Source organism: Tupaia chinensis, unplaced genomic scaffold (genome assembly GCF_000334495.1).
Source record: "Tupaia chinensis unplaced genomic scaffold, TupChi_1.0 Scaffold000637_1, whole genome shotgun sequence".
NCBI classification, from domain to species: Eukaryota; Metazoa; Chordata; class Mammalia; order Scandentia; family Tupaiidae; genus Tupaia; species Tupaia belangeri.
Window position 1 is genome coordinate 44,820 of NW_006160158.1, and position 12,866 is coordinate 57,685.

The 12,866-nt window shown below is 37.3% G+C and overlaps 1 protein-coding gene across 1 annotated transcript; it reads right to left on the reverse strand.

Moving 5' to 3' along the window:
• Positions 1-11,707: 11,707 nt before the first annotated feature.
• LOC102502605 (olfactory receptor 2A2) lies at positions 11,708-12,640 on the reverse strand. Its single transcript, XM_027776175.1, has one exon. The coding sequence runs from the start codon at positions 12,638-12,640 to the stop codon at positions 11,708-11,710; it is 933 nt and encodes a 310-aa protein (XP_027631976.1).
• Positions 12,641-12,866: the final 226 nt, after the last annotated feature.

Here is a 12,866-nt window from a genome sequence, read left to right on the forward strand (position 1 = left end):
CCGTTTGCCAGCAGACTGAAGATGTATAAGAGGGAGAAGACCCAGAAGAGAAGAAGTTCCATCTCTGAACTGAGCTGGAATCCCACCAGGATAAATTCTGTGACCCATGATTGGTTGGTTTCCATTTCTTAATGATGATTAGTCAAGGATTGAAGAGTGATGTAAAGTCCAAACTAGAGAGTCAATGAAAATTGGAATTATCTGAAAATATTGTGAGGGGAATTTTGTACACTTGTACTCATTTGATTGACTTCTTTTTGATTTGTTCTTTTTGCCTTGTTGTTTAAATATATATTTTGAAGAATTTAAACTTTCCGTTATGTATTAAGGGTTATTTCTAGAATTCCTAGTATCCCCATATGTACTTTGTCCATGTTCAATGATTGTCTATATTTTTCATAATTTCTTTTCATTCTTTTATGTGTATTAATTTATCTTATTAGTAATTCTGGCAACTTCAGACTAAAATGAATTTCTAATGTGATATTGTTAATTTATAAGTATCATTTTTCACTGTTTACTCTCCTTATATTTTCATTACATGATTAATTAAAAACAATATGAGATCATATTTTTATACATTTTTACTTGTAATCATTTCCTATCATATATATTTTAAAATTAAAGTACATCTGCACAGTGTACTTTACACAAATATTATTTTGTTGCATACATTTTTAAATTTCCATAATGTTTTTTCCCAGTTAGATTTTTTTTCCATATAATGAAATGATTAAATTTTATGTTTGTGCTTCTGTAGTTTTTTAATGAAATCGTTATAGCAATTATAGACAATGGAGGTTTATAGTCACATATCTTTCTCTCTCTGTCTCTCTATGGTTATCATCATTGTTCTCACCATTATCTTTCTTCTTAACCCATCAAAAAAGAAAACAATTAAAAAAATAAAGAAGTATCATTTCTGTAAGAAAACATAGGATAAGAAATAATCTCTGGGCCAGCAGAGGTGTAGTGGTTACATCTCTGGATTCCCAACTGGCCGACTGTGGTTCAAGTCCAGGACTCAGTGGTTTGAGTCCAGGACTCAGTGGTTTGAAACTCACACCGGGCACGTGAGCATGCAGGCCCAGACCCCAGGAAGAGAGTGGACGAAAAGGAAGTGAGGGCTTGCAATCCCTTCTGGGATGATTGCTCCCTTTCTCTACCAAGCTAACATGCCCTAAGGCAAAAAAACTCTTACAAATAAAAAAGATATAATCTAAATTTAGCTACCAGGACACTCTACTCTCAAACTTACCTATCTTACAAAGTTGCACTTTGTTCAGATTTTCAGCTTTTTCAAACTGCTTTTGGGAGAAGCATTTGTCCTATTTAACATGTATCAATCCAATCTGGGATAAAAATCAACAATGTATTGTGGATGTCATGGTTTCTATGCCCTCTGTTCTGAGTTTCCTTTCTATACATCCTTTAACCTCTATGTTAAGACCAAGTGGCACCGAAGTTTGACTTCATATCTAGTGGCCTCTTTTCAATTCCAGTTTGTGGCCCAAGAAGTCCTCCTGTTACCTGGACAAGTGATGACTGGAATGACATGTTTCTCCAGACCTCCATCATCTGTTACACAGACATCTCTTTACCAATGCAATCAGTACACGTTAAAACAATTCTTCAATATACTGAACACCACAGCTTTTGAATACAAATGGTGCAAATTATGTTATTGTTTTTAACCACTCATGGGGAAATGTTTTCTCCAGAGCTAACACACACCTAAGAAAATATGATGATATCTTATTATGATGGATATACATTTAAATTATATTGATTAATGACTTTATTTTTAAGCTTACGAGAGAATGTGTTTAATACTAAAAATAACGGAAAATTATGGTAAATCACTGTGGAGAGTATCAGGCATAGGTAACACAAGTTCTGAGTCAGGCTTATGTGAAGCAGTAAATTGCATATGAGTTATTCAAAAACACTAACGCCATCACACAGAGCCTTCCCACCCCCTTACTGAGTAATGTAAAGTGATGACCAAGAGTACAGAGAAAATTAGGGATCCTCAATTGAGGAGTTCTCTTGTATGTTTAGAACCATTTACTGTAGAAAAGAAAGTGTCAGTCTGTTTATTCTTCTTCATGCCTCATAAAAGCTCAGGCAATTGGCCACCCATTCCTGGGTCTTTTTCAGTTCTAGAGTTAGAGTAGATTCACATGAGCTGACTTTTCAGACACCTCTTAAAGGTACAGAGTTGATTACTAATATCTGTAAGAAGAGTTACATTTTTCTGTCTTCAAAGAACATATACACAAGATAAAACTTAAAAATTTAGGAGAGTATGATACCAAATGCTATTTATTTGAACTGAAATGCCTCCTGTAACCAGTTGTAAAAGTGTGAGTTTTATGTTTCATACATATTTCTGTCTCACGATAAATAGAAACTTAGTAGATAGGCAGGAACTCAAAAGTGTTATTAGATAGTGTTAGTTAAGGGACCAGCATGTGGCATAGTAGCTAAGGTTCTAGACTCTCCTGTGGCTGACTACTATTCCAGTCTGTAAGTGGTGGCTTGCAGTTCACACCAGGTGTGTGTGGGTGCATCTCCAAAATCCCAAATGGTATACGGAGAAGGGATTGTGGCAAGGCCACACCCCTGGGGGATGATTTCTCATTTTCATATGTCTCCTTTGAAAGTATTAGTTAAAATTATTAATTTTGTTTTTAGGTAAAAATTACACATTCTAAATAGTTTCTATTGTCTGTTTGCTTTGCAAGATATGTTGTCTACTAGAGAAAAGTACACAGTTTGATTTAATCATTTGAAAATGAATTTCTTTAAGAAAAAGTGCTACGAATTATCCATGTAATTTAAAAATCATTGTTCCTGGAGTATATACTTGGAGAATCTTAAAGAAATGGATGGTAGTATATCTGTAGGGAAAAAAACCCAACAATATATGAGTTAATTAGTGTATTATAGTGGCTTGAATATTGTATATAAGAAAATGTTTCAGGATTCTTTTGTTGAAAAATTAGTTCACAAGAAAATGAAGTAAGCAAGGCCCTTGAAGACATTAAAAATAACATTTTGAACTTTGAAACATATCAGCTTAGAGGAACCTATATTTTGTGGCCAGAAATATTAAAAGCCCTATAAGAACAATGAATGTTAAATGTTTGGTCCCTGTTTATGCAGACAAAATACAAGGTGTATTTGAATTCCACACTTGAATAGGTTCTTAATTTTGTACTGTGGTTATGGAATAAGCTAAAATAATATTCCCACAGTTTAAAAATGAATTCCTTAGGTTCATAAGATTAGTGTAGTATGAAACAATATGAAGCAGAACATTTTTATAACTACCATCACCACCTGTCCATCTTGTCCAAAACTGTGACAAAAACTTTGAAAATGCCTTCTTTAAAAAGGAAATCCATTAACACTATCATTTTAAGGTCTAAATTAGGTAAACAAGTCTTTGGAAATTCCTTAGATAACAGGAATAAAAAAGAAACATCTCTCCTATAATTCATTTTCTGTATTATATGAATACAGGTATTCTAATGTAAGGGTTTTCCAGGATAATGTCAATTCTTTGATGTACAGTAATATGGACATTATTACTTTTTTGTGTTTGTTTTCTGTCTCTCGATGCACATTCTGTTGACATCTTCTCTTGTAATCTTACAATTCTCCAAGAAAGTTGATTAACAGAAATCAACAAATGTCTGCCTTTCACGATGATTTTGCTTAAAAATAAAAAATGAGTTTTGCAAATTTGTAGCTGAACTGAGGGGGGAAAAAAAGAGCAATAACTCATTCAAAAGAGGATAGTCCTGGGTCTCCTGTATTTTTATTAATACAAGTGATAAGGAGAGATTTATGTAAATATACATACAATTTGTGATAATAATATTTGTAACAAATAATAGCTATTGCTAAAATATGCAAGATAGGTGTAGTGCCCACTTATTTGTCTTTTAGTTACTTTTATCTCTGAATTGCTAAATTCTTTATTTTCATCTCTCTTGCCATCATTTTCAATTCACTATTTATAAAGTAAAATGTAAAATTTATAGTGAAGCAGAAGCAGATTGAAAACTCCGCAGATGGTGTAGTGCTAAAATGTAAGAACAGTTTCCAATGATCTCTAAATAAATGAAAGAGCGAGTGAAACAGCAGCAGGTGAGAAAATGCCGTGATGGCTGGTCCACGCAGTCTCCCTCCCATAGCCTGTGAAGAGCCAGGGAGCTATATGGTATTTCCCCAACTCTGATGAGCAGTATCTAAACTGCTTTGTTGTAGGACAAATCTCCTTTTAAATAACAGTAATTTCTGAGTCTAAGAAAATTTGACAATGTGAGTAATCCCCTTGAAAAGTTTCAATAAGAAATAGCCATATTGCAAACTTACCTGCTACACTATTTTAACAAGGAACAGAATTTAGTGCAGATTGCTACTAAAATTTTGCTTTGTGGTATTAGAGCTTATTCTAGCAATATCTCTGTGTAAGCTAGGTAGTAAATTAGATCCTTCGACTCTATCTGCTCTATCAGATTTGAAACAGAGGAAATGACCACTTACGAGATGCTCAGAGTTCCAGGAGCGCTTTCATTCAATAGAACTGGGCAATCTTGAATGATCACAGCCCACATACATTGGGAGGTGCTGATGAGACTGTACCTCAGCCAACAAGGACCTCTGGCCACAGCAGAAGTGGAAGAAGGTGTCAGAGTCGGTGGAGGTGGGTCACTGTCTATTCCATCTCCTGGAACACACCCTTTGAGTCAGGGGGTCTCATTTTATCGAGGCGAGTCATTCCTCCCTGCATAGCCATAGCTCTTACCTCTTCTATCCCGTACTACTTAAACTACCTGTTCTGAAAACCATCCTAGTGAAAGTGAATCCCTTCTATGTAAGCAGGTATAAGCACTGGATATTCCTTAGGAAATCCTCCATGACCTAGAGAACCCCTCAGAGCTACGTTACATATGAGGCCCTCTAGCAAGCTTCAAAGGGCACAGTTCTAATTCAGGAGCACTTGCTCCAGTGAATATGGGCACCACAGAATATAAAACCTACATTATACCTTCAGGATTAATGGGAATTTGAAGGATAATGTCACATGCATGTTTCTTTCCCTTTCTCCTAAGAGAAAAAAATGTTCCCTGAGTCTTCTCTCTGGAGGGGAACAGGCGGTGCCTGTTTAGAAAGAGAAGGCAGCACACAGCTCGGCACTGCGCCGTGTCCCCACAGATTTAAAGATATCTCAGGCATCATTCCCTGAGAGAATAGCACAAATTACAGTACACACACCCTTACCTTGATTACCTGGATGAGTTCAAGCTTCCCTTCAGCCCCCATGGACTGTGACTTGGAGATGTTTGAAGGATGGTTCCCTGGAAACCTGGTTTGTCAATCTCTCTGCCTGCAGCTGGATGTCATGGATACCCACAGGGAGGGATTATAGTAGCTAGAAGCAGTAATTATTGATTCCACACTATGTTTAATAAAATGTGCTAAATTCTTTATGTAGCTCCCATACTTTAATCTTGTCATTATCATCACTTCACAATTACAGAAACTGAGATTCAAATATACCACGTCTGTTGTTCTCTATCTCTGACCTAGGGAACCCTGAGACATCTTGATGTATTGATGCGGTCAAATTTTATTTTCAGAATGATTTAAGATTGTATAATGTCTTTTCACTCTCAGGCCCTCAGGAAGATATAATGCAATTTTAAAAACTGGATGCTGAACTAAATACAAAATTCTAGATGTCTTGTAAGACAGATATTAAGAATTTCCATGACAGAACAACAATGCTACTCTTTCACTTTGTTGTTAATGAAAACATAGTTAATTTGGGGCTGGTAGAGGGCATGGTGGTCAAGGGAGGTGGAGTCTCACATGACTGACCATGTTCCGAGTCTCGGACCTGGTGGCTTGCTTTCTCCCTCTCTCTCTCTCAATTTCTAGTCAAATTGAAATAAATAAATGAATAAATAAAGTTAAATGAAATAATTCTATAAAAATAAATTATAGTTAATTTAAATATGTTATAGTCTATTTTAACTCCTAATATGACAAGTATACACACAAATCCAAGGAAAATCTCTTTTCATCCTCTAGGATATTTGGTTATAAAGAATTCTTAAAACTGAAAAGTTAAAAAGAACCATTGCAATAAATGTATTTTAATTATCTAGAAAGGGCCAAAGTTACCATAGGATTTGTCTCTCTGATTTCAAAATGTCTTAATTTTCTTACTTTATTTTCCAGAGAATTTTACTATAGGGTGCATATGCTCACCAGAGAGAGAGAGAGAGACAGAGAGGCAGAAAGCTTGGAAACATCTACGGGAGCATAGCCACACCACAATCCCTGCTCCTCCAGTCTCCTCTCGGATTTGGGCATGCCTGTACATGTGCCATTGATTCTGGAACCAGAACCATGGTGGGCCATGTGAGAGTCCATCAATGTAACCATTAAGCATCTGCTGGTCCCAAAGTGTGTTAGTTCTCTATCCCCACCATTTCACATTACCATAAACATAGCGTCCTGAGCAGCACGTGATTGTTATCTTGAACTTTCTGTCAGTCAAATCCTGGGCTGGTCTTCTGCATTCTCTGCACAAGGTCCAGGAGTTTACTTTAGGCTGAGAAACCTCCTAGGATGCTTAAAGTCCTCAGGGTCTTTAACAGATCATGGGTGAATTGCGAACCTTGTGGTTGAAGGATTGAGTTCTTAGTGTTTTGTCGCCTTGGATGGTGTTCAATTTCTTGCTGCCACTACTTGTTCTTTGCATGCGACCCCTCCATGTTCAAATGGCAGTGGTGTGTCTAATCCTCCACACAATTCAATTCTCTGACAGCGTGTCTACATTCCTCTAACTGTGATGAAATACTTGGGTTTATGGAAAGTCATGACACATGTTTGTACAGAAAAAACATAGAAAAAATACATACTGGCATTTTTGATAACACAATAGACCATAAAATTTATGGTTAAAACTATTTTCCTGTACAATACAACTGCATTAATTACATTCACAGTATTGAACAGTGATCACCAGTAGTAATTTCAAAAACATTCATCCAAACACAAACTTTGTAACCATTAAATAACAATTACTCTTTTCTATAAGCTTTATAAAATTCAGCTTATTCAAATTTCTTTTGTTACCTGTGGAAGAAAATGAAAGAATTTCTTGGACTCCAATTTCCAAAGGCATGAAATGGTCTGTAAAGCTAGTAACTGCAAACATGGGCTAACTTTTCATGAAACAGAACATATAACTGCACTTACAATAAACTCCACTAATTTAAAAAAAGTGACGTTAGTGATTTATTTAACTAATGATAATAGACACTATCTTTATTGATTTTACTGTCATTTAGTAGGGGCATTGCTCAATGTTGTTTCAGAAATCCAGAGCAATTTTTGCTGCCATGAGAGGTAGATGGTGCTGGTTATGTGAGAGCTGTCTCATGGTTCTGGTGTCATTCCAAAGTATCTTAAGGCGAATTAATTCAACATTCAAAATATTAAAAGGAAACATCTACCCCAGAGTTTGTACAGGTGATTCAGTCTTGCCATATTGGTAGTTATTGTAACCTCTGTAAAATTGCAAAATTAGAGTAATGTTTGATTCTGTGCCACTAGGATAGTTAAACATTTCTAAGTGGTTTTAATTTTCTTGCTTATACTAAACAGCTTGTAAAATATTTTAGAAGTTTTAAAATGATCTTTTTTTAGATAGATGTTTACTTTAGGGCACATGCCCTTGTTGAAGAAACAGAGAGAAGAGAGACATGAAAGGAGAAATCAATCACTCTATACTGAACATGGTCATGCCACAGTCCCTTCTCCTCTTTTCTCCTCTCAATATTTTGGGCATGCACACTTATTTACCCAGTGTGAACTTTAAAACATCAATTTAGTACTTAAACTGCAGTTGATTATGTGATAGTCTAGCATCTTAACCCTCCCATCATCTTCTGGTTCCTGAAATTGTTTATACATATCTATCTGATGTATATGAAAACTTCTCACAATATTTTCCCTAAACTCCTGAATTATTCCACAAGGAAATTTAGAGTTTCTATATCCTTTAGTTTACTTTCCTCACAATCAGTGAGGTGGAAACTCATGACTCTGCACTATCATCTTAAAGTTGGGGTACCCTTGGAAGTTATCTCTCATCATATTAATTTTTAATTTTTTACGAGAGGTTTTTGTAGTAGGGCATGAATGCTCACCAGAAAGAAAAAGACAGAAAGCAAGAAATCACTGCTCAGGGGGGGATGGCCGTGCAGCAATCCCTTCACTTCCATTCTCCTCTTGGGATGTTTGGCATTCATGCACATGCACTGGCGTGAATTTAAGCCACCCGATTCGGGACTCGAACCAGGATCGACTACATGTGATTCCAGTAGTTTAACCACTATGCCATCATCTGCTGGTCTCATCATTATATTAATTTTAATCTCCCATATTCTGGGATATGTCAGAGCTGACATGCCAGGTGATAGAAAGTGTCACATATGACAGAGTTGACATGCCAGAATAGTGCGTTGATATCCCTGCTGATATTGAAGATGACCATTGTATTTTCAAATGTTCATATTTCTGATGTTAAAGTAGATGTCATTACAAAAAATCTTAAGTATTCTAATGTAGCTCCTCCATATTGTTACATGGCTACACAGCCTACGAAGTTATACATATTCTTAAAATTGGTTCCCACTTTAGGGCTAGACTTCAGACAATTCTCATTAATTAAAAAAAAAAAAAACCCATCCTCTGGATGATTTCTAAGATTTATTGCATAAGGAAACCACATCTCATGAGATAAAAAAATTCTGCCCACCCACATACAGAGGTTCTTGTGAGATTGTTTATGAGCCATCAAGGACCCTCGACCACAGCAGAAAAGGAAGAAGCTGTCAGAGCGAGTGATGATGAGTTAGTGGATCAGCTTTTATTCCATCTCCTGGAATGTACCCTTTGAGTCGGGAAGTCTCAGATTTGTCACAGAGGGGGATCATTCCTACCCACATGGCTATTCTTATTTATGTTGTCACCCTGTTCTCAAAACCATCTCACAGCTCATGGGACCAGCAGTTAGCATAATGGCTATGTCACTGGACTCCCACGTAATCGACCACGGTTCGCGTCCTGGACCTGTGTGCGTGCATGCCCAGGATCCCAAGAGGAGAATGGAGGAGAAGAGATTGCGGCGTGGCCATCCACCCAGGGGGATCATTTCTCGCTTTCGGTATCTCTGTCTCTCTGTCTGTCTGGCGAGCGCATGCGCTCTGTAGCAAAAACCACTCCAAAAAAAAAAAAAATCTCACAGCTCATATGAACCCCTTCTATGTAAGCAGGGGTAAGCCATGGATATTCCTTATGAAATCTGCCATGACCTATAAGAACCCCCAAGAGGTGAATGACATAAGACTCTAAGAAACTTCAGAAGATACATTTCAAATTTAGGAGCATTTACTCCACTTGAAGACAATAGCACAACAGAATATAAAACCTACATTAAACCTTTAGGAGTAATGGTTTTATTTGGAATTAGCCAAATTCTTCATTTTCAGCAGGGTTATGTCATAATTTGTCTTTCTATCTTCTCCCTAAGCAGAAAGAAACAGTTCTCTGAGTCTTCTCTCTGGAGGAGAACAAAGACCCTGCCTGCTTGGAAAGAGAAGGCAGACCTCCTCTTGGCATTACGCTGATGCCCACAGATTTTTCACATGTCTCAAGTGTCTCATACCTGAGAGAGAGAGAGAGCACAAATTACAGCATGCACACCCTGACATTGATTCGTAGGATGAATTCATGCTTCTCTTCAGTACCCATGGACTGTGACTGTTAGGTGTTTCAAGAATGGTTCCCAAGGAACCTGGTATGGCAACCCTGAGAAGGAGCAGATCCCAAATCAACGTGCACCTCTATCTGTAGTCGGACATGATGGAAACAAGCAGGGAGGGATTAGAGTAGCTACAAACCATAATCACTAGTCCTCATCCTATTTAATAAAATGTGCTAAGTGCTTCATGTCACTCTCAAACTTTATTCTAGTCATTATTATTTCACAGAAACAGAGAATGAAATTCAAATATGCTAAGTCTGTTCTCTATCTCTGGTCTAGGGAACCCTGAGGCAGTCTAATGAATTGATGTGGTCAAAATTTATTTTTGCAAGATGTCAGATAGTATGATACTTTTTAATTCTTACTCTCTCAAGAAGATACACATGAATTTTCAAAGGTAACATGACATGATACGTGGAGAGCATGGATGCAGAAGATACTGCAAAAATCGTGATGTTTTCTAAGACAGACATTTAAGCATTTCAGTGAAATGTACAGCAATGATACCCTTCTCCTTTCTAGTTTTAGAAAAGATAGTCAATTTAAATATGCTACATAGTCTATTTTAACTCCTAAAATGACAAATAGTAACACAAATTGAATCTCTTTTATCCTCTGGGATATTTGGGAATAAATAGTTCTTGAAAACAAAGTGTTAAAAGAAACATCGCCTTAAATTTAGTGTCAATAATCTTGCAAGGGCCAAAGCTATAGCCAAAAGATGTGTCTCTGATTTCAAAGTGTCTTAACGTTCTATTGCTGCCGTCCTCAATTGTCACAAACACAGCTGCCTGAGGAACACGTGATTATCTTCAACTTTTTGTGAGTCCAACTCCTGGGACAGGTCATCTGGATTCTCTGCACAAGTCCCAGGGGGAGTTTATCTTTGTTTGAGAACCCTCCTGTGAAGCCTTTATTGGTTTCACTGTCTTTTAACAAGGTTTGTTCCTCAATTTTGATGTGCTAAAGCTGGGAATTTTTGATGGCCAGAGAGGTAGATGATGCAGGTTAAGTGAGAGCTGTCTCATAACTCTGGTGTCAGAGCTTCTAAACTAAAGGCAAGTTAGTTCAGACATTCAAAATCTTAACAGGTAAATACTCTACCAGTGCCTGTAAAGGTGACTAATCTTGCCTATTACGAATCTTTTTTTAACTTGTAAGGACAGACTTAGAGCTATGCTTCAACATCTGCCTCTGAGAATATTTAAACATTTTCAAATGGATTTAATTTACTTGGTCATACTAAACACCTTAAAATATATTTTAGACTTCTTTAAACATTATCTATTAGATGTAGATAAAACTTTCACAACAATTTTTCCATGAACTCCTTCCTGAATTATTCCACTAGGAAATTTAGAGTTTCTAAGTAATTTATTTCATTTTCCACACCATCACTGAGCTAGAGACACACAATTCTGCGCTCTTTCTATTTAAGTTGTGGTACACTTGCAAGTTTTCTTTTTTGATATCAATTTGAATCTCCCATTTTCTGCTGCAGCAGGTGATGGTAGGAGTCAGATATGTCAGAGCTGACCTGCCAGAGTGAAGTGTTGATATCCCTGCTGATATTGTAGATGACCACTCTATCTTCATATGTTTATATTTCTGATGTTAAAATTGATGTCATTACAAAAAACATGAAGTATTCTAATGCAGCTCCTCCATATTCTTACAGGGCTACACAGTCTAATAGCAGATGCATATCCATAAAATTGCTTCTCACTTTTAGGGCTACAATTTAGACAATTCTCATTAAACAAATCCTCTTCTGGATTTTTTCAGTTTACCACATGAGAAAACCACATCTCATAAAAGGAAAAATTTACTGAACCAAGATGCTGCACTCCTTCACGTAGCCCTCTTCTGCCCCAGAGCCCTGTAGAAGGCACCCTTCACCTGAGCGTTCCTTAGACTATAAATGAGAGGGTTCAGCAATGGATTGAAGAGGCCGTAAAACAGGGTCAGAATTTTCTGTGGCTCCTGCCGTTGACTGTCATCTGGGACCAAATACATCAGCATAGCTATACCAAAGTAGAGCCCAACCACACAGAGGTGGGAAGAGCAGGTGGAAAATGCTTTCTTGCGACCCTCCTTTGACTGGATTTTCAGGACATCCCAGAGGATGCATGTGTAGGAGATGAGCATCAAGGAAAGGGGCACAATTAAAATCAACACTCCACCAGCAAAGACAAGAAACGTATTGACCCAGGTGTCAGCACAGGCCAATTTGAGCACAGCTAAGATTTCACAGAAGAAGTGGTTCACCTCCTGAGGTCCACAGAAGGGCAGCCTTAGAAGGAGAATTATATGTATTTGGACCAGGGAAAATCCACATACCCACGAAATGACAGCAAGGACTGTGCACCTTCTCCAGTTCATGATGATGGTGTACTGGAGAGGGTGGCAGATGGCCACATACCTGTCATAGGACATCAACACCAATATCATGCACTCTGTACCGGCAACCGCCAGACACAAAGTCATCTGCACAAGGCATGAGATAAAGGAGATAGTTCTTTTGTGCTGCACTAGGTTTCTCAGCATGTTAGGTATACTGCTGGAAGCATAGGATATGTCGATGATGGCCAGGTGTGAGAGGAAGAAGTACATGGGGGTGTGCAATTGAGGATCTGACCAAATGAGTCCTAGGATGATGCCGTTTGCCAGCAGACCGAAGATGTATAAGAGGGAGAAGACCCAGAAGAGAAGAAGTTCCATCTCTGAACTGAGCTGGAATCCCATTAGGATGAATTCTGTCACCCATGATTGGTTGGTTTCCATTTCTTAATGATGATTAGTCAAGGAATGAAGAGTGATTTAGAGTCAGAACTGGAGAGTCAATGAAAATTTGAGTTATTTATCTCAAAATATTATGAGCAGAATCTTGTATACTTTACTCATTTGATGGAACGTTTTTTGGTTTGTTGTTTTTGTCTGGTTTTAAATATATATTTTGAAGAATTCAAACTTTCAGATATGTATCAAGGGTTAGTCCTAATATTCCTAG

What these genes read in the sequence shown, in the direction of transcription:
- LOC102502605 (XM_027776175.1), bottom strand. Translation starts at nt 12,640, where the DNA reads ATGGAAACCAACCAATCATGGGTGACAGAATTCATCCTAATGGGATTC.